A 20,998-nucleotide genomic window follows, 5' to 3' on the forward strand; every position below is an offset into this window, starting at 1 on the left:
GGGGAAAATACTGAGATAATGCTGTCAAGGAAAGTTTAAATTAATCATATGCTTGAGCAGTGACATTTGATTTATTAATTTCAGCATGCCTTTATAGTTCTTACACTTGAACAAGGTATGTATAAGTTGATGATGCTTCTGAATCTTCAATGATATGGCTCAGTGAATAGGCTTGCTTTTTCAAACTAACAAATCCTCATTTCGATGCCAGATTTTATGATCAGGTTGCATAGGAAGTAAAAAAGCCTAAGTTAATTTTTGAAAGAATGTAATCGTATATAATCCTGATACTTTTTAGTTCCACTGACCATAAATACTTAAAGCAGACCTTCAGTAGAACCAGCATCCTCTTCAATAGGATATTTTGTGGGAGCGGAGGTAAATAATAACTGAATCAGCTGTTTATTATTTTTTCCAATGGTTTACAGCTTTCAAGCTGGTTTTTGTTGAACAAGCCATTTGTTCAAAGCCCACAGAAGCCATGTTAGACCAGGATGGACTGTGTTCTTTTAAACAAGTACCTCCTTATTCAGCAGATTTAAGTGAGTTTGTTGTAGTCATAACTGTCTTTTGAATCTTGCATTTGGCACTTGACAACAAGACAGTGCTTCCTCCTGAGTTGCTTAAAGCATGCTGTGTGGGATCCATCTAGCAAAACTATTTATGTATTGTTTTTTAGGATGTCGGCGGAGGGTGGTTAGAAGGAAAAAACAGCCAAGGAGAAAGAGGACTTGTCCCAACAGATTATGTTGAGGTAAGTGACTGCATCACTGCATGCTAAAAAAGCAGAACTACTGAAAAAGCAATCATCTGGTTTGCTGACCAGCTCAAATGTGAAACTTCTAGTGTTAATATTCAGAATGTATATTATCAAAACAACTGCAGCTGACTTTGAACACCCTGGCAAATGTCATCTAAAACTGCTGTGCTTCCTAGTGGTTTTCCAAGAAATGCAACAAAGGATTAGCCATTGTGAATCCTGGTGATCTGCAGATTGTGAGCTATTTTGAATTTGCTTCTGTTTTTGTCTCATGATCCAAATATTTTGTTTTCCTATCTTTGAACACAGATGCGGAAGTGAAGTGAATAATATAAGTTTGCTCTGGTTTTGCTGTGGCTGACATGCCACATGCTTATAAGATCTCTGGAATAGAAATGCACTTCTGGGGCTCAGGGTATGGGATCCCAAATGCAGGGACTGCTCTGTTTATCTCCCTGAGGGCTCGTAATGTCTCCTCTGTGTGTTGATCTGCTCTTTGCTTAAAGAGTGGTGTTATTGGGATGGGGATGGAACAGAACTCTGAATGTAAAGCATGTAATCTAATTCACCTTTGCAACATAGAGCATGTGTACATCTGCAGGTCATCCAGGTCATCAGCTCAAGATTTCTGGTTGTAACTGCTCTGGTGTGTCTACTCCAGTGTGTCTAAAGCATGTCCTTCCCTTCCTTCGCCTGTGGGAGATACTCTGGCTTGCATAATCTTGTTTCTTGTATTCATCTGCTTAGCTTCTAAGTAGCTTTTTGTTCTTCTAACTTATCCCAAACTGGTCCTGAATTTCCAGTCTCCAAGCAGTAACGCTAACAACCTTGTTAATCCCTAATGAATTTATAGATACATATCTGCTGCCACAAATGTGTTACACTGTGCTCTCCATTTCTTTCTGTTGTGGAAATGAGTCCTCTAGACTCAGCTTCTTGTAAAAGATACTATTGAACTACTACTTGTAAAAGGTACTGTTGAATTTAAATTCAGAAAGGGTGTATGCTGCCATCTTAACGTCTGGTGTTAGAATGATACATGATACATTGTGTAATTGAATTCATGGAAGCTTAAAAAAATCTTCTGCAACTTTTTTCATTTCAGATTATAACTGATGGCACAAAAGATGGAATTAGTTGTGGTAATTCATTAGCTGACCAAGCCTTTTTTGATGCCCTCTCTTTAAATACAGCTCAGACCAGCTCAGCTGCAGAGAGCAGTAATCAGGTAAGTCTACAGGTGAGCATGGGCAGTTCTGCTGATATAACTGCTTGCATTTCTCAACTATGCTGTACTGTACTTGTGAACCCTCATAGAATTACTAATAGAAGTAATTATGTTTTCCTTAGGGGGAACACTTCCACTGATTATTTATTGTGTGTGTCCCTTCAGCTACTGTCACTGCTGAAAAAATAAGCATTCTACCACTTCAAAAAATAGAGCACTTTACTTTTTAGAATCTACAACCATGTAAAACTCTGCCTCTGTCTCTGTCTGTACCCCAGTCATGTGTAAATGAACTCTCACTTTTAGCAAATTGGCATTAAGTTATCTTTTTTTTTTCTTTTCCTTTTTTTTTTTGTTTTTTTGTTTTGTTTTGTTTTTTTGTTAGTGAGCTTCCCACTATTTATTTTTTGAATGCAGTGTCTGCTACTATTGGATGTTGTATGCATCAGGAGCCAGAGGTGGATGGCCTGTCATTTTATTAAGCAGCAAGTGTTTAGCTTCAGGTTAAATATATGAGGACAGCCATTATCTTAAACACAAGCAGTTTGTTATGTTCTGTGGATTGCTGCATGTGTTACACGTAGGAACAGTTAAACACGTCAAAGTCCATAGGTCAGCAGAACAACAAAATCTGCTCTTTCCAGCAGCAGTGTGCAAAGCTGTCACTTATTGGAAAGTAAATGCTTTACTCATTGTAGCAGCTGGGAAAATGTGCCTAGCTTATGGCAGTTAAAAAATCAGTTTTCTTAACTCTAATTTGTACCACAGAAGTTTGAGATGAATTGAGACCTCTTGAAAACTGTAAATGCTATGTTTTCTCATGATAGTCAATATATATGACTGTATGATACTTACTTTATGCTTCCTTGTGCTGAGCTAGATAGTGTCAAGACCAATGCAGGGTTGCCTAGCCTTTAACTAAAAGATTCTAACTATGCAGTAATCATTTGTAGTTTGCTTTGTTATGACTGTCTAATAGAAAAGTTGGTGGAGGAGGAGACAGATCCCAGTGGCATCTGTAAGCACTTCCTGATGTGCTCCATTCAAAGCCATGGGAGGGTGTAAAGCAGACAGTGCCAGGCTATTTACAGTGTTGCCCAGTGACAGAACAAGAGGCAACATGCACAAACTAAACTGCAGGTTTCATCCAAACATCACTAGACACTTTTTTATTGGGCAGTTGACAGAACACTTGCCCAGGTTGCCAGTTCCTTTTTGGAGATCTGTAAAGGCCACTGGACATGGTTCTGGGCACCCTCCTCTGGGTGGCCCTGCTTGAGCAGGGGTTGGACGAGGTGGACCCAGAGGTCCCTGCCATCCTCAGTCAGTCTGCGATACTGTGGCATGTATGTAGTAGATTGAAATACTGTATAAACAGAGTACATATGTATAATATACACGTACACACCCACACACTTTCAGTTAGAGCTCCAGACCTCACTATGACTGTCTCAATTTTTGTCACCAAACTTTTTTTTCTTTTTTTAAATTGATGCCCTGTGAATAATTAACTTAAACTCAGAACTTCAGATATACCTCACGAATTTCTCATCTCAGAGCACAAACCATTGATTATGATTCCTTTTAACGCACTAATTTACAGTAATTTTGAAGGTAGAATGGGAACATGATTTCTTCTGCTGCTATCCTTGCTCTGTTTTTTCATCCTTAAGAGTTTCTAGCCAAACTTTAACTTTGAAGGGCTTGAAACATTTGCAGCACCTGTTTCTGTAAAATCTGAGTACTGTTTCTCTTATGAATGAAATATGTAAATAAATTTTACCTAAGAACAAGTACTTATTGTATGCTGGCTTAGACTATTTTGAATGGTGGTAAAAGCATCTGTGTTTTACAGAAGATACTCGTGTGTTTGGAGAAAGGCAGGAAAAAAAGCCCTTGCCTACATAGGAGGAAGAATTATAATAAAAGATCTGTTCAGTTGGAAACAGAGAATTACTACATCAGTGTAGCTTTGGAAGATGCATTTCTAGAGGAGGCAAAGCTTGAAAAGGCAGGTGTTTAACAGTTTACTTGGGATCAGCAGTATACTGAATCTGTAATACAAACAAATTGCAGTTTCTTCATAACAAGTTTTGGAATAAGGTAACTCAAAGTGATCAGCTTGTGTCATCTTTATCGGTGTGTTATTCTTATGTGTTTGACTCCTCTCCATTACCCTTCAAATGCTCTGTGGGTCAGTTTGGAGAAGCAGCATACCATTGTGCATTATAATAAAGCTGTGTTGCTGGAGATGGAGAGAGAGCGAGGAGACAATGTTAACCTGGATGCAGCCAAGGTCATGCAAGATGTGGGGGAAGCTAATACATTTCCTCAGGCTGGTGTGTTTGGGCTTCGTGCTTTCCTGCCTTCTTGTAGCAGAAACCACCTTGCTGCATTGTCAAGATTTTTATCATGATTTCAGTATCCTCAAGATTTTTTAAAATCTGGGTTCAGTAAACTGCTGTTTGGCTAAATATATTTTCTAGGAGAGCTTATGTCTTGCTTTGAATGTTAGTTTCTTCAGTTTCTGACACTGATCTGGTACTTTATTCACATGTCTTATTGCTAGTAAGAATTTAATTTTGCCTTTCTTTCAGATCAGAGAGCTCTTTAGTACATGATATTTTCTGTGTGCAAAAATTGTATAGTTAATAGTGTAAAAGATGTCTAAAAAGAAGTTCAAACAAACCTACTTGTGCCATAACTGTTCATAAATCACCAGAATACTCAGTATCCTAGTTTGCTGGTTCTCACGATTATTAAATTCCAATTCTTGTTACAGATAACATCTTCCTTTGCTACATGTAATTTGAAAGCAATGCTTTTTCTCCCCATTTGGGTGGTTGGACTTGATCTCCAGAGGTCCCTTCCAACCCTTACAATTCTCTGATTCTGTAATTCTGTGATCTGAGTCATGATATTACATTCAGAATTGTGACAGGGATTTGTGACCAACTCTTCTTTTAACAAAGACTCTGGGCAGTGATTTCCATAAAACAGTGACTTGTGTGCTTTGAATTGAATTGCATTTCCATACAAAAATACGATTGTTCAAAATAGGACGGTGGTTGTACCTGTCCAAGTCATGTAGCTGTGTTTTGTGGGTGTCCCAATGGAATAAGGGCTCAGGGAGCATGTTGTTAAGTTGTGGTATTGTGATGTGATCACTCTTCATCATCATGATCCTGTACTGTAAGGCAAAATCAAACTCTGAAATAGTTTTCCCACTGTTTATTATGTTTGCATTTTCCTTTTCTTGTGGTTCAGTTTTTGATTGACTTCTTGTTTTGTGAGGTAGCTTTGTGGTCTAGCAGTTTGGCACTGAGTATATAAAGAATATTTTAACTTGATAATGATAACGGTCTTGTCAGTTCTTGTAGAAGTGCTCCTGCTTTGCAGACATTGTGCCATGTGGCATGTGTGTTGTAACCCTCTCCTTCACCGCAGTAGGGAGTGGTTCCTGCAGTATACTGTTTCTGATTTAAATTTTTTCTTGCTCACTGACCATGCCTTTCTTTAAGGTGAAGTCTAAAACATTTGTCATTGAGAATGGTTCTTTGAAAAGTCTTGGCCAGTGATACTCTTCAACTCCTCCTCCTACAAAAAATGCAGAGTGGAACCCCTGTTCTCTTACCAAACAGGAATACAGAGAGCATTTCCCAAAATGAGAGGATAAAGCCTGGTTCATTTTCGTAGCCTCACCCTGGGATATCTAGAGAACAATATCAAAGGGAAACAGGGAATCTCTTCTGTTTCTGGCTTTACTGCTACTTGGATAAGTCTCTGACATTTCTCATCTGTGTTTTGAGAAGAAACCATTAGGGACTGAATCCAAGTAAAAAGAAAACAAGGATTATTAAGGTGACCTGATTGCCATTTAAATATTCCTGTGTGGGTAATGAAAACAGAATTCTGCAAGATCCTCATTGGATAAATATGTAGAATTGTAAATGACAAAGCTAAAGCTAAGATGCTAACAGATGGGACTTTTTCCCTCCCCTCGCCCCATCACTGAAGTATGGGCTTTTTCTTTTCTCTTTCAAATGATAAATCTTTCTAGAAATACTACTTTGCCTCACAAACATGGCTTCTTTCAGCTGAGTCAGAAGTTAATAGATGAAAACCTACCGTGAATCAATGCAGCTTCTCAGCTACTTTGTGAATAGCCTCTGTTTCAGTAGCTCTTCCCAAGTGTCATAGTTCTCACTGCAGCTTTGGCTGTCCTGGACTTTCCTTGATATAAGTGAGCTTGTTTTCACCGCTTACTTATTCAGCATGGCTTCTGTCAATTGGAGCAGGTTTCAAGATCTATTTCGTACAGTTGGAAATAATTACTTTTGGTGGCACAGCTACCTGGATCTTTTGGGGTACTCAGCTTAGATTTAACATCTGAACATTGTTTGGTTTGTCTTGGCTTTTGTCCTTTAGGAGTAAAATTGATCCATTCTTCTATCAGAAGCATCCATCAGTGTAAGGAAGGAGTCTGCCAGGAATTCTTTATGTGGCCAGGAGGTCAAAAAAAGGTGTTTTAGCTAGGACAGAGTAATGTCACAGTGATAGAGGTTTTTTGGTTTTTTTTTTTTATTTTTTATAACTTCAGATTCTTAGAAGATACCAAAAATGTTGCTTCGTTGTGTTTCATTTTTGATTCATTTGATGAAGACAGTGACCTTCCATCCCTAAGCTGGGAATTTTGCTGTTGTGGTGAAATTCTTTTTCTCATTCAACTATAACTAGATCTTCAAAAATATGCTACAGTTCTCCTGTCTGTTCCCCATCCCCCTCACCCATCATCCTCTAGTTTTAAAGTTGAGTTTGCATCTGTTCTTAATGGAAAATTCTTAAAATATTTAGCAATATGTTCCCTCTATTGTCTTTCTCCCAGATAGTTGTGTTTCTTCTAGTTTTTCTCCTAGAGCAGCAGTAGTGAACAGGGCTCTAGTGGCCTACAAAAGGGAAAATCAGTTGCCTGTAAGGTATTTGTCCTTCAGTTTAATCTCAGTGTACTTATTTGATGTTACTTTGAGGAGCAGAGACACAGCATTTCGTTTGAAGATTGATTAGTTTCTAAATACGTGTGGTGTGGCATTTTTTTCTTGTGCATTTGTGTTTGAGATTGCTTTGTATACTTGGATGTTAGGTGTACTGTGTCCTTAGATTAAATAACAGTTTCTTGCAGGGACTTTTCATCTTTTCTATGTTGCCTAAAGAGAGATCAGAGGATTATCAGTTTCAGTTATGGAATGCTGAAGATGTGAGAACACACAAGCTAATCACTTACAGAATACTTGCTGGCCTAATTAAAGTTTAGTCAACCAGAGCTAAGCCATAGAAATGGTTTCTCTTGTGGAACTTGTCAGCTGCTGAAATCTGAAGAACTGCTGAGTGGAACTGAGATTATTCTTTTAATAAATGATCTGTCTTTACTTGGGCCTCCATGTTGCTGTGAGACACTGAGGAAGGCAGACCATTGGATTCCTGAGGCTTTCTCTACATTCACTGATTTTGGCTACTGCTTGGAAACATCCACAGCGTGTGTATATATAGACAAACATTTGAAGAAAGATGAAGGGTGACCTGTAAACACTCTTAGATATGTCACCTGTGTACACATCCCTAACCTGTCTCTTACCCTCTTTGCCAGTGCCTTAGAAAGAAATGCATGCCCTTCAGCTGAAAGGAGCTTAATGAGAATAGCACATATGGGTCACCTGCACGGAGGAAAGAGTTTATCCCAAAGCTTTTTTTGGACATCTCAGAGGTAAAACTCTGATTTCAGAGTAGCGCTTCCCTGTAGGCCCAAAGATAAAACATCTCAAGAAGCAGTTTAAGTAATCTGTTTCCCCTTGCTGTACAGCATTTAATGTGTATCAGCAGCTGTCTGCAAGTTCAGTGAAGATCGCTTTTGACAGCCATTCTTTAGTACTGTGCTCAGTATTATTGTTATTACCTCCCCCTTATTTTGCAGTGAATCTTAAGGTTTCTTTGCCACCCACTCACATACCAGATTTCACATCAACTGCAGAGAAGAGGAAAACTTTACTCAACCTCTTGGCAGTCATCCCACTTCTGGGCTTTCAGTTGCAAGTGATCAGCCCAATATATATTGCAGAAGTATATGCAAATGAATATTATGCAAACTCTTCTAGGTGCTCTCTAAGTTGCGTTAGGAGCAGACATGCTTTTCCATGTGGGTGAGACCCAACGTTTGTGTTTTCCTTTAACAAAAACAATAAATACTGATGGCATGTTGTTTGGGTTTTTTTCACTTTACATAAACTTGAATGGGGTGAACATCGTAAGAAGAGCAGCCTGGTACCCTCTAAGCCAACAGCAACTTCACTGTAATTAGCAGTGTGTATCAGCTGTCCAAGAATCGGCAGACCTCAGCAATGTAGCTCTCCTACAGAGTAGTGCTTTTGCATCAGTTTCATCTTTTCTTTTTAAAGTTACCATTGTAGGTGCTGTCCACACAGCCGCTCTCACTCAAGCATTTCCTAGAGACCAACTGTTGTCTGGCTCACTTACTTCTCTTGGGTCTTCTGAATGGAGAATTCCACTCAGCGTGGAGGCTTTCACCTTGATTTTCAGTTCCTGGAGACTCTGTGCCTAGAGAACAGGCACTGTGCAATGTCAGTAGTACATGCCTTTTCAACTCTTTAAAAGTGTGATAGTGACTGTGAAGTCTGACTGTCAGGAGACTTTGTTTTAGGGAAAGCGAAAGCCAGAGCTCACCTTCTATGATTCCTGAGGTTTACTTCAAAGAACTGCAGATAAGTAATGTGTCAGCATAATTAGAGTATTTGTGTATCTAAGCAGTGGGCAGAATATGATGCTCTTGATACAATAAAATTGTGTAACAAACCTTACTCAGGTTTTGCAGAGGAGTGGTCTTGGTAGTTAGCTGAAACGATTTCTGTTTAAATTTTAAGTTTTGTAAGGAATGTGGGTATGTTGAAGATTTTTGGAGGGTTTGGGGACAGTAAGTTGGCTTGTAGTGGGAGTTTTAGTAAATCTTCTGCCCCTGGAAAATGCTCCAAGTTTCATGTAAATGTTATGGTTTTGTGTAAGTTGTTATAGCAATTAACTATATAAGGCATCATGATAAAGATGGTGCACTGAATATTGCAGGCTTTGAGATTTTTTTTTCCCACTCTTACAAAACTCAGTTCCTCCCTCTGCTGAACAAGGCGAGCTTTGTAGGCTTTATTTTCTTTCCTTCCCCTTCTCCTCCTCCTTCCTCCTACACTTTGGGTGTGTGGGTTTTGATTTGTGGGGTTTTTTTTTTCCTCTTTCTACCAGTTAATCTCAGCACTGAAGACTTTGGAGTAGACTGTACTTAACTAATCAATGTTTTTTCAAAGTGCAGTGTTAAAAATCAAATTGCAGAGCAGGATGCTAGGTTATTAATCCAGCTTACTGCCAGGTGATCCTGAGAAATGGATGTAGTAGTTAAAGACATGTCTGCTCTGTGCTCTTTTCCTGAGGTTTCCACCTCCACTGCAAATTTAGTAGAAGGGTACGTGATTACCTTCACCAGAAGCTTATGCTGGGGGACTAGGTCTACAGGGAGATGCCATACGCTTTCCTAGCAGATGTTTTCTTCCTTCATCTTTGCTTTAAATGAATTAAGCTCTAACAGGGAAGCTGCTCAAATTCCTGGCCATAACTCCCAAACTGGTACAACCAATATTGGTGGTGGGCAACTTAGGATTTGCTTTTAGTGAAGACACTGATCTGCATTTGACAAAATAAACATTCAGTAAAATACTAGTCATTGCCTTTCAAGTTTCTGGTTTAGATATTGTAGTTAGTCTGTAGGTTGACATATCTACTAGTTCACATACGTCATACTTTCAGTGTTAGAGTAAAGTAAATTTTACCACGGGTTCCTAAGACTATTGGAACAAATTGTTTAAGTTCTTTTGGGAGGTATAACATTTATTGCCATGTACTAGTGTCACATTGCTGGAAAGCTGATCAGTTCTTCCGGGTGCTTACTGCATTTTAGAGCTGTGTAGTATGATTTGGCTGCTGCTACTGAAGTGAACAAATATGAAGTGCTGAATGCAAACTTGCAGCCTATCAGCAGAACATCTAAGACTTCAGGAAGAACGTGTGTGTTCTTTGCTCATGTCTTCATCAATGCCTTCTTTGTTTTTGTCTTCCGTTTACACAATGTAGGTAAATAACGCCAGTGATCCTTGGTCAGGCTGGAATGTTGGGAAGTCTGGGAACTGGGATAATGGAACCTCTGGAGACGGCTGGGCAACGAAACCTGAAAATGCAGCTGGCCAGAGGAACAGTGCTTCAAATAACTGGGATACAGCAGCAACATTTGGTCATCCACAGGCATATCAAGGACCAGGTATGCTAATAATGCTCATACTTTTGAGTAAATTAGAGGAGGTGGACAGTGGATGTAGGAATTGCCTAATCTTTCATAACTGTAGGAAATGAATTGCTTGATTAAAAAGTAAATATAAAAATCTTCGAGGTAGCAAATCATCATATGAGTAAATTGAATACTAAAATGATGAAGGTCATTGTTTGGTTTTAAAAGTAATAATAAAAATAAAAATCAGATCCACAATAATAAGTGCCTCAAACTTGCCTCAACACAGAGTCTTGTTCACAGGTGATCTGTTTTTAGACACCTTGCAACTTGAATAGCTGGAACTTAAACACCCTTGAATTAATGCCATCAGGTCTGTGAAGACGTAGTCTCCAAATCCTTGATTTTTAGGAAGATGGTGGCCTTTCAGAAGGCTCCTCACCTATGTGTAGTAAATCTAAATTAAGAGGAAAACTTGCAACTGGATATTACTAGCCTGTAGTATATGAATATAGAACAGTGCTGTTTTATGTTGTATTTTTGCACAAAATCACTCTTGCCCCAGTGGATTTCTATTGTAGTGTTGGTCAGGATGTACTTGGTGGGAATTATGACTGAAGAAGAATAAAAAAATACAAGATCCAGCTAGCTCTTCACTATATTTACCTTGTTGATTATTCGTGTATGAGTGCTGAGGAGTGTGCTTCTGCTTTCTAAACAGAAAGTGTGTAACTGTCTTAACCCTTCCTTTCCACTTCAGCAGCTGCTGATGACGATGATTGGGATGATGACTGGGATGACCCAAAATCGTCTTCACCATCTTACCTTGGTTACAAGGAAACTGAGTCTTCAGAGGCTGGGGGGTCCCAACGTGGAAACTCTCGTGCAGCTGCTATGAAGCTACCACTTAACAAGTAATGGAAAATACAGAACAGATGTGTCTATATTGATGAGAACTGGAATTTTTCAAGTAGCATAGATGTGTTGCTGTTAAACCTTCTTGAGATATGCAGTGTAAATAATATTTTGGGGGGTAAAAATATATGTGGATTAAGTATTGGCTCTATGTGATTAGATAATGTAGATTCAAGAAAATCTGGAAGTACATCACAAAACTATTTTTGGAGACATTATGCAAACAAATAATGCTTTTACAAGCTCTGTATTTCTGGACGTACTGTTGGTTAAGTTCATAGTGACTAGTCATTCACAGATGGTTGATTTTGTTCATCAGTGGACATTTTGTTCAGTTATGCTGCAGTGTGGCATCTACTAGTTGCAAATCTATTCAGTATGACCAGCATAAAAATAATTTAAAAGCATTTGTCTGAAAAGTATGTCAAACTTGCAGTGTATCTTCAAGCAAATAGTAGATTATTGATACTTCAAGAGCTAAGTATCTTCTTAATTAAAAAGAGAACCACTGTTTGCTACTCATAAAGCCCTTGCACAGGCTTTAAGGATGCTACAGTGATTTTTATGCATTTTTTTTCTAATTAGTGGACAAATTATTTCAACTCATGCTTAGAAGTACTTTTTAAATCTGCACTCCATTGTTATTTCAGATGATTGAATTCTCATTGTCTGAAACAGCAAGGTGTGCATGTGTGTAATTGCATGTATGCATCTGCAAAGTATGGGCTGCAATGAATGGCATGGCAAATGTTAGTGCATGCCCTACTATTACATTTGCTCTGGTGGACTGCAGATCACAACTAACTACATGTCATGCAAGAAGGGGCCTGTATTACACAGACAAAAGATGGAGATTAGCAGCTCAAACTTCTCTCCTTCTGGGTGAACAGTTGGTAACCTGTCACAATTTTTTTCTGTTTTTGAGAAATGCTAAGTGTTTTTCTTAGTGGTGGTGTATTCTGCACATATTGAAATAGGATGCAAAGTAAACTTATCGCTTTGTTTTGGTTAGATTTCCTGGATTTGCAAAACCTGGAATGGAACAGTATTTATTGGCAAAGCAGCTAGCAAAACCAAAAGAGAAGATTCCCATTATCGTAAGTCGGAGGTGGATAAGTGCGTGTGACTTTTGTTTAGTGGGTTGGCTGTATTTTTGTTTGGTTATTTCTATTTCTATCAGGGTGGTAGCTGATTTCTGACTTGTTTTAGGTGTTGGTTTTTTGTTTTGTTTCATTTTTTAGATTCTTTCCACTTCCCTTCTTACCCAGGTTAACTTTTAGCCTCAGGGTTGTTAAATGTATCTGGGTTAGACAAAATCAGTGCTTAATACATAATTAGAAATGTCACTGTCATTGTGAAACTGTACACCACTTAAAGTCACAATAGACCACATTTCAGAGTCCTTTATCACTGAAGGTTATTTCAGACTCAGAGTCTTAACTCTTCTAAGTGTACTAATGTTTTCAAAATTATTTTTAATAGCATTTTTCTTACCTGCATTATTTATGAATGTGAAAAACAAGCCTTGTTGATATGGAGAGGGCAGAAAATGCATTACCCTGTCTCAGCTTTCTAGATAGTTGCCTCATGTGAAGTACATTCATGAAGGTTTCCTATATTCAGTCATGATGATGAGTTCATCTGCTGATCTAACAAACTGACTGTTCTAGATCTATACTATTATAGTGAAATGTGGTCGAGGTCGTAATACCTACAATGCTCCTTAATTATTTGGAAAAAAAAAATATGTATATATAAAAATACTTAAATACAACTGTGGTAAATGATCTCTAGCTGCAGGAAACCCCTGTGTTTCCTGATTCTTAGGCTAATTTTTAAATGAAGAGTTAGAAACTGTTTTGGAAATATTCTTTGTTGATATATGGAATGTATTTGTTTCCTTGTTTGCAGCTGGTACGATGTCATGTATTCAATTAAAAACAGTAATATTTGCAATTTCTTACAGATTGGTGATTATGGCCCAATGTGGGTTTATCCTACCTCTACGTTTGATTGTGTGGTAGCAGATCCCAAAAAAGGTTCAAAAATGTACGGTCTCAAGAGCTACATTGAGTATCAGCTGACCTGCACTGTAAGTGTATCTGAAACAGGCTCTTTCACAAATGTGGGTCATTAGTACAGACAAATAAGTTTGTTCAAGTTGGTAACTGAGTTGTAAATGATGGTTGACACCAGTTTTCCCCAAAGAGTAACTTTATTTCCTAGCGGTTTTAGTTCTGTAACTGTAGATTCAAGGCTCTACATTGTAAGTTTTATTTCACGTTCCACATATTTACTGGTCACACTTGTTTCATGTTGCTATCTGTAGTTGCCTGTCAGAATTCAGAGTTGTGTTTCTCTTACAGAACACTAATCGATCTGTCAACCACAGATACAAGCACTTTGACTGGTTGTACGAACGTCTCCTGGTTAAATTTGGATTAGCCATTCCAATCCCATCTCTTCCAGACAAGCAAGTAACAGGTAAATGTTTATTACTTGTTTGTGGATTTATGGGAATCTTAGAATCACCAAAGTTGGAAAAGACCTCCAAGATCGTCCAGTCCAACTGTCCACTTTCACCAACATTTCCCACTAAACCATGTCACTCAGCACAGCATCTAAGCATTTCTTGCACACCTCCACAGATAGTGACTCCAGCACCTCCCATTTTCTTTAAAAAAGATTAAAAAAAACACTTTTCATTGTTCAGTATTTATGGTAAACTAACTATCTGTTGCTAACAAAACACCACTACTAAAAGCATCATTTCATATCTCCAGTTTATTTCTCTAGGCCACTGATTTAAAGCCAAGATAAAATAGATTTTGTTTGTTTGTTTATTTACTGTTATTTCCCTATTATTACAGAAAATATTTGCTGTTGGAGAAAATAATTAACTAGTTATGTTCTCTATTTGACTATCCGGAGGAATTGTTTTGAGATTTTTGTTTTACTTTTCTTTGCATTTGATTGTGAAAGTGCTGTGTTGTAGGACCTTTGCAGTAAAGCTCTCAGAGGAAAGGGAGCATCCTCCTATAAGCTGTTCTTTGCCTATAAGTAAAATGGTGCAGCTATTCCTCCTATTGCTTGATTTCACACTTGTTCTGGAAAGCATATTTTGTGTGTATAGCACTGTGCTCCAGTCTGATGCCCATTCGGCTTGACTAAAATTTTCAAAGCCTGTGAAAGTCAGTTGTTCTTACTTCTAGGAAAGAGGGATTGGACAACTTAAGTGCTCATGAATTCATTAACTATAATTGAATGTGCAGTCTGCATATTCTCACTTGTCTCTTGTTCCCTTTCTGCTTTGTGAGGAAAGGAATGTAAACCTGTATAAAAGGAAAATGCATTACTTCTGCCTATTTTTACTTGTATGTTTTATGGTAAGATTTTTACAAAGTCTTTAGGACAACCAACCAAAAGCAAGCATGCAAAAGCAGGCATGTAGCCAACCACGCGGCTGTGGGCATCAGTAAAAATGCAGCAGTCCAGTTGTGTTTGAAGAAAGCTAAGCATTGATGCAAATGCTGGGATAAATGCCGAGGAAACAGAAAAGTGAGGAAGTGACTTCCTCCCCTCCCTTTAGATAGCCTCATATTAGGAATTCACCAATATTCTTAGATTAACTTGTGCTTATGGACTGAAAGGAAACCAGAAGACATGCTGGAGTCCCTAGGTTTCATTTGATCTGCATCTTAATATTCAAGACTTTGGCATCTCAATTAAATTTTCCCTCTGGATTTCTTTTTTATTTTTTTTATTTTTTCTCTGAAGTGTTACAGGAAACACTGACAAATTGTGCTTATCACTGACAAATTGTGCTTATCACTTTTCATATTAGAAATTTAAAAATAATTTTTAAAATCCACCCTTGTCAAGCTGCTGCCATAGTAACTTTACAGTAGAACTCTATTGAAACTACATGCATTCGTTATCTGGAGGAATCACTCATTTCTTTCAAATATATCCTATTCAATTTTGTGTTTAAGAAGTCTGTAGTGCATTTTTTAAAATTAGAAGTTATTCTCTTAAGACATGGTTTGTGCTAAAATTAAAAGATTCTTATAAACACGCAGTACTGAAGCAGTACTGGTTTAAAAAATACTTTTTTTTTGGTTACTCAGTGCTGTAACCTAACTGACAAAAAAAATCAGTTTCTGAGTCATATATGTATTATAATCAGTTCATATGTAATATTTATTGAGACTTCTGTTTTATCAAACACATTCATTTGCTTATATAGAACTATGGCTGTGAGAGGCATTGCCCTTTAAAATCTGCTGTTTGAAATTGAACTGCTCAAATACAAATGCTTTGTTATTTAGGGTATGATGTCCTTGGAAGTAGGTGGTTCATTTTTCTCTAACATCATAGAGCCCTGCCAAGAATTTGTTAGGCTCTATCAGAAAAACGTATGCATTCCAAGTCCATGCCTGGCTTGTCTTGGATCATCTGCCTATATTAATTTTTCCATCCAAACGTCTATTTATCTCTTTTTTCCAAAATGTTATTTGTACTGTGTGTGAGGTTTGTGTTCTTTCAGTATTTGCTAACTGTCCTTAAAAGGACCAATACCCAGTACTGTGAACTGAAGGCTTTCGAGTTAGTTACCTTAATGTTTACTTAATGTAAGTTCTGCCTCTATTTAATAACTCAGAAGATGAATTATAGGTTCTGTATGTGGGTTTTTAGTGTGTTTGTGTGTGTATATATAAATACTCACACATAAATATAAAAAAGAAAAGCCAATTGCTGAAATGGAAATATAACCATTACTGTTCAATATATAACAGGGCGCTTTGAAGAAGAATTTATCAAAATGCGTATGGAGAGGCTGCAAGCTTGGATGACAAGGATGTGTCGCCATCCTATTGTTTCAGAAAGTGAACTTTTCCAGCAGTTTCTCAATTTCCGAGACGAGAAGGTAGGAAATGGCTGAAATTGAATTGTTCCCCCCCCCCCCCCCCCCATTCCCCCTTCAAAGTAAGAATTGCAGTCTGTAGTCATTTCAGTTGTCTGCCCCCTGTGGGCAGCAGAGAGGATCTGTGATCTACTGGGTTTAGTAGATTGAGCTGACTGGTTAAAGTAAGATGTAAAGTTGCTTTTGTGAAGTACAGTATGCCACTCTAACTGATAAACTCTTGAAAGTAGCTTTGCTGCCAGTCTAGGGACAGTTTGTGTCCTCCAGCAGAAAGGGAACACATATAAGAAATGATTTGGGGTTTTTCCTTACCCATCTCTGTCAGACTTGCTGCAGTCCTCTGGTTGGTGTTGCTTTGCTAACAATAGAAACTGATTTGTTGCAGAACTGAAATGTGTTTGATCCCATTCTATATTTAAAAACAAACAAAAATCACCAAACACAGTTTTCACTGCAATCAGTTGTAATAGGGTTATGCTGCAGCCTGACCCAATATACCAGGCCCTTTCTGATTTCCTCCCTGTCCCTTCCCTTCATTTACTTATAGGGTTCTTTTTAGGGGGATTAATATCTTCACCTTCAATAAATAGTACTTTATTCATGATTGAGCTTCAGCTCTGTTAATAATTTAGATGTCAGGTGTCTACTAATGAGGAAGTGAACAGGAAAACTGCTATTTTCACCATAAAAGTCGTACTAAATTCATATAGACTCCTACTCAAAAAGCGAATGCTTCTTGCAGGTTTTTAAGACTAGGTTGAATAAAGCCCTCATGTCTGACCCCTTTTGAGTAGGTTGTTGGACTGCAGACTTCCTGAATTCTATTCCAGCCTGATTATTTGAAAGAAAAGGCTTACTAACGTAATAATTGTAGTCCTAATTACATACTATTCAGCTGGACAATGGTGAGTTTTATAACCATGCTAGTTAATCAGTGGCTCTTAGATTCTAACTTACAGATTGACATAAACAGAGCAGAGGTGATGCATCTGGAATTTTTTCCTTCTGTTTCCATTTAGTATGCTTAGTATGACAATTGCATAAGAGTCTTATGATCACCTTGAGCAGCTTCTGATATCAGCACTATCACGTGTGCACATACAGCTGAATATAATTGCTTTTATACCATATTTCAGTAACGTGCAAAAGGGCCCTTTTACCACAAAATCTAGAAAACGAAGTACATAAGCAAAAGGGGAAAAACACTTGAGTGCACGTCCTTAAAGGTGAATGAGCAATGATGATCTTTGTCTTTCCTCAAGGAATGGAAAACTGGAAAGCGGAAGGCAGAAAAAGATGAAACTGTAGGAGTCATGATCTTTTCCACAATGGAACCAGAAGCTCCTGACCTTGACATGGTAGAAATGTAAGGTGTTGGTGTGTTTGTTTTAGTATATTTTTGATTGGTTTGTGTTACGCTTTCTTGTACTTGTGTGGCTTTTTACAATGGATATTTTACATCTGAGTAGATGACATATACTGAGTTAATGTAAAACTGAAGTAGTAAACATAGACATACGCATTCATGAGTTTGAAGAGGTACTTATCAAGGCGGAGCTGAAAAACTGTGAATATGAGATTTTAATATAAATCTTCCCAAAATTGGATGGAACACCACGTGATATCTCTGCCCTCAGTGGCTGAATGGTGATCTTGAAAGTATTTATGCAAAGCTAATTGATGAGAGATTACTGACACATCCCATGAAATTATATTTTGTTCTTTAATCCTTCAACTGTGAACAGTTCTGTGCTAGATCTGTCAGATAGCTTAGGATAACAATAAGCGGACCACAAAGGAAAACAGAATTTCTGTAAAAATACTTGCACACAATACAAATATGGTATCACTGTAATGACTGGAATCCATGAGAAACCATTTCAAATATAAAGTGATTTAAACAACTGAACTTCATTTGAGATGGATTATGTTTTTTTATATTTTTCTGGAGGTGTAAATTTATATATAATTTATGTGTGCTTATCTATAACACACATGCATTGTTTATGTGTAATTCTCTTGGTGGTAGACATGTAAGTTTGGTACCCTGTAAAAGATGAGATTTACTTTGCAGTCTTTTTTGCACTCAAGCATCATCATTTTTCTTAATAGGTACACAGCATCCATGACATGTTGTAGAATGTAGAAATCTGGATAATGTTTTGTATCCAAAATAATGAATAAACTAGTGGGACAGTTCGAATCCCCCCTGTGGCGCAAGTGGTAGAAGTGCCGCTCTGCTACACAGAGGCTTGAATCCCGGGAGTTGGACTCGATGATCTCTAAGGTCCCTTCCAACCCGCACGAGACTATGATACTATGATATGATGATGACAGAATTAGAAGTATTTATAGTAGCAAGAACAATAGTGTTCCTACAGGTGGAAATAGCCCAGTGTGTGCTGTATGCAAGTGCTGCAGTGCTTTTTAAGGCACGTATAATATCTGTGCTGTAGCAGTTCTGTGCTAATTAGAAAGAATGGATGTTCGTATGTCATTTCCACTTTGAACATGAGAATTTCAAACTTATCTGCTTTTCTGAAGTGGTGTGCTATAGTTATCCTAGTGGTATAAAAGCCTAAGGAGATGAACAAGAGGGAGGATTTTGTGCAGGACAGAGTGCATCTTGTATACCCATAGGTATATAATTTAAATGCTTGTAAAATCTCCATTCAGGATGACAGCTTTTTTCTTCTGTTTATATGTGGGTCTTAGGTATCTGAAGATAAGTGGCTTGAAAACCACTTGTAGTACCCAAGAGAGAGCAAGCGCTGATAGGAACACTTGCAAAAAGCCCTTCTGTTACATTAGGCAAGACCACCAGTGGGACAGACTTCATGTAGTAGCATTGCTGTATCACTTCTAAACCCTACCCCATCAGTCTTGTTAGTGTTTCTGTGAGAAACCCCTATTGCAAACTGGGCAACTCCAACAGAGCCTCTGAGGTGGTCAGCCTGGGGTGTTGTTGAGAACCTACTTCCTGGCTCTGCGAGGTGGCTCTGATGCCTTGGGCCATTCACACCATGTTACAGTGCTTGGGGATTTCTCAGGGTGCTATAAAAAATGTTTGTTTGAACTTACACATTAGTACAGACAGCTATGCTGTCAAGTCTGGTCAAATGCCTTAATTCTTCCTTTTTAATGAAATATTCTTTATATAGTCTTGAAAGTCAAAACTTCTCCAAGTGGGCAAATCAGGTTGTTCAATAGTTCCTGGGTTAAAGTTTTGCAGTGTTCACTAGTTCTTCAGTGAAAAGACGCTATTTACTGAAACAATTTTACTAGTACTTTGACAGATTTCCATAAAAAAGTCTGGAACAATTACTTGTATTTATTCAGTGTTACGTGAGTTTTGCTGCTCCTATAACTATCTAATTTCCTGTTAGTGTGGAATCCTCTTTGTATTTAGTGCTCTGTGGATGTTTTGTTTAAAGTTAGAGTAATGCATTTCTTTAAATTGCTTTTTTGTTTTTGCTTCTTCCAAATGCCCCAGAGAGCAGAAATGTGAAGCAGTGGGTAGGTTCACCAAAGCAATGGATGATGGAGTTAGAGAGCTGCTGACAGTGGGACAAGAGCACTGGAAGAGGTGTACAGGGCGTAAGTGTCTCTTCTGAACTCAACAGTGTTTTCATTCTTGTTCTCTTGTTTGTTTCTTTTGTAAGTCAAAGTACAGTTTAAAACCAAAGGAAATGCTAAATTATAATGAGAATTATATGCCTTTCTTGCAGTTTTTGGTGTCTGAGAGGATGAGTTGTACAGGTTTTTTCAGTTCTTTGGTGTTTTTGCCTATAATAGAACTCTCTGATCCCCACCTATAGGCTTAAAAGTACTTTAAGTTAAATAATTCCAGTCATCCATCTAAAATCCTTGTTGCATCCATTCTATTTGTCATTCATCTACATTTTAGTGATGTGGGCAAAGTAGACCTGTCTTTAATCAAGTCATAAATTGTTGCACTTTATTAACCTTTTATTTTTGCATGCTAGGAGATATAAAAATGGAAAGAGTTGAAAAAGTTTTCTTTTAATTAAAAAAAAAAAACACAAAAAACCAAAAAAACACTGAGGAATTTGATTATAACTTATCCTTTAGCCCAATTCTTTTTTCTTTTTTTCTTTTTCTTTTTTTCTCTCCTATCTTGTCTCTTCCTTCCTGCAGATATTTAGGGTTGCAGAACTTCACACCAAGTCCCTATGACTGCCTGGGCACTAATTTCCTAGTCCACAGCAGTGTTCAGTGTTTGTGGCCAGCACAAGGCAGCTATTAAAGGAAGCAGGTACTACAGCTGAGAATCATAATAAACACTTCAGGGCAGGCTGTAGTGTCTGACTATGTGAGGCCCATTATATAATTCTCCTCAAATCTACATTTTTTTTTTTTTTTCTTTCCTTCCCCCCACCCTCCCCACCCTGCGCTTTTTAATACTCACAGAGTACGTTGTCCCCAGACTTGTCATATCTCCTGAGTTATCTCTTCATCGCTATCTAATCTTACATTGAGGCTGACAATCTGGAGCTGACTGGCAGGAACGGGAAATGTAGGAGCTCAGTCTCTTCTGGTAGTGATGGCGTTAGCACCTGAAGGATACGGTTTTGTACTATTTACATTTCTCCACTTGATGAAGAAGGTTTCTTTCCACACATCACTTACCTTCCTGCTGCTAACATTAAAAATAGTCTAAATCTAAACTTTCTTACTTCACAAAACACAACTCTAACATTGTACAGCCCACATTTCACTAGGGGGATCACTGGCAATTCTGGGTGGAAAGTAAAGGGCAGGGGATGGAGGAGGGACTGTCAGCAAAGACTAGAATGATAGCATTGTTTTGTGGTC

General features: G+C 38.0%; 1 protein-coding gene across 4 annotated transcripts in view; it reads left to right on the top strand.

Moving 5' to 3' along the window:
• The window catches only part of SNX9 (sorting nexin 9), a 54,209-nt gene that overhangs the window by 18,268 nt on the left and 14,943 nt on the right, over positions 1 to 20,998 (top strand). For 2 of the 4 annotated variants that reach the window (XM_015858337.3, XM_032443381.2), the window contains 10 exons: positions 680 to 754; positions 1,866 to 2,000; positions 10,173 to 10,356; positions 11,084 to 11,237; positions 12,251 to 12,335; positions 13,205 to 13,330; positions 13,605 to 13,722; positions 16,035 to 16,165; positions 17,425 to 17,528; positions 19,656 to 19,759. In XM_015858337.3, the coding sequence (XP_015713823.2) occupies positions 680 to 754; positions 1,866 to 2,000; positions 10,173 to 10,356; positions 11,084 to 11,237; positions 12,251 to 12,335; positions 13,205 to 13,330; positions 13,605 to 13,722; positions 16,035 to 16,165; positions 17,425 to 17,528; positions 19,656 to 19,759 (1,216 nt within the window). The remainder of the gene's footprint in view (positions 1 to 679; positions 755 to 1,865; positions 2,001 to 10,172; positions 10,357 to 11,083; positions 11,238 to 12,250; positions 12,336 to 13,204; positions 13,331 to 13,604; positions 13,723 to 16,034; positions 16,166 to 17,424; positions 17,529 to 19,655; positions 19,760 to 20,998) is intronic. The other 2 variants (XM_015858335.3, XM_085543486.1) reach the window with 1 other exon arrangement.

This window comes from Coturnix japonica, chromosome 3 (assembly GCF_054131305.1).
Source record: "Coturnix japonica strain WE chromosome 3, WE-NBRP24, whole genome shotgun sequence".
NCBI classification, from domain to species: Eukaryota; Metazoa; Chordata; class Aves; order Galliformes; family Phasianidae; genus Coturnix; species Coturnix japonica.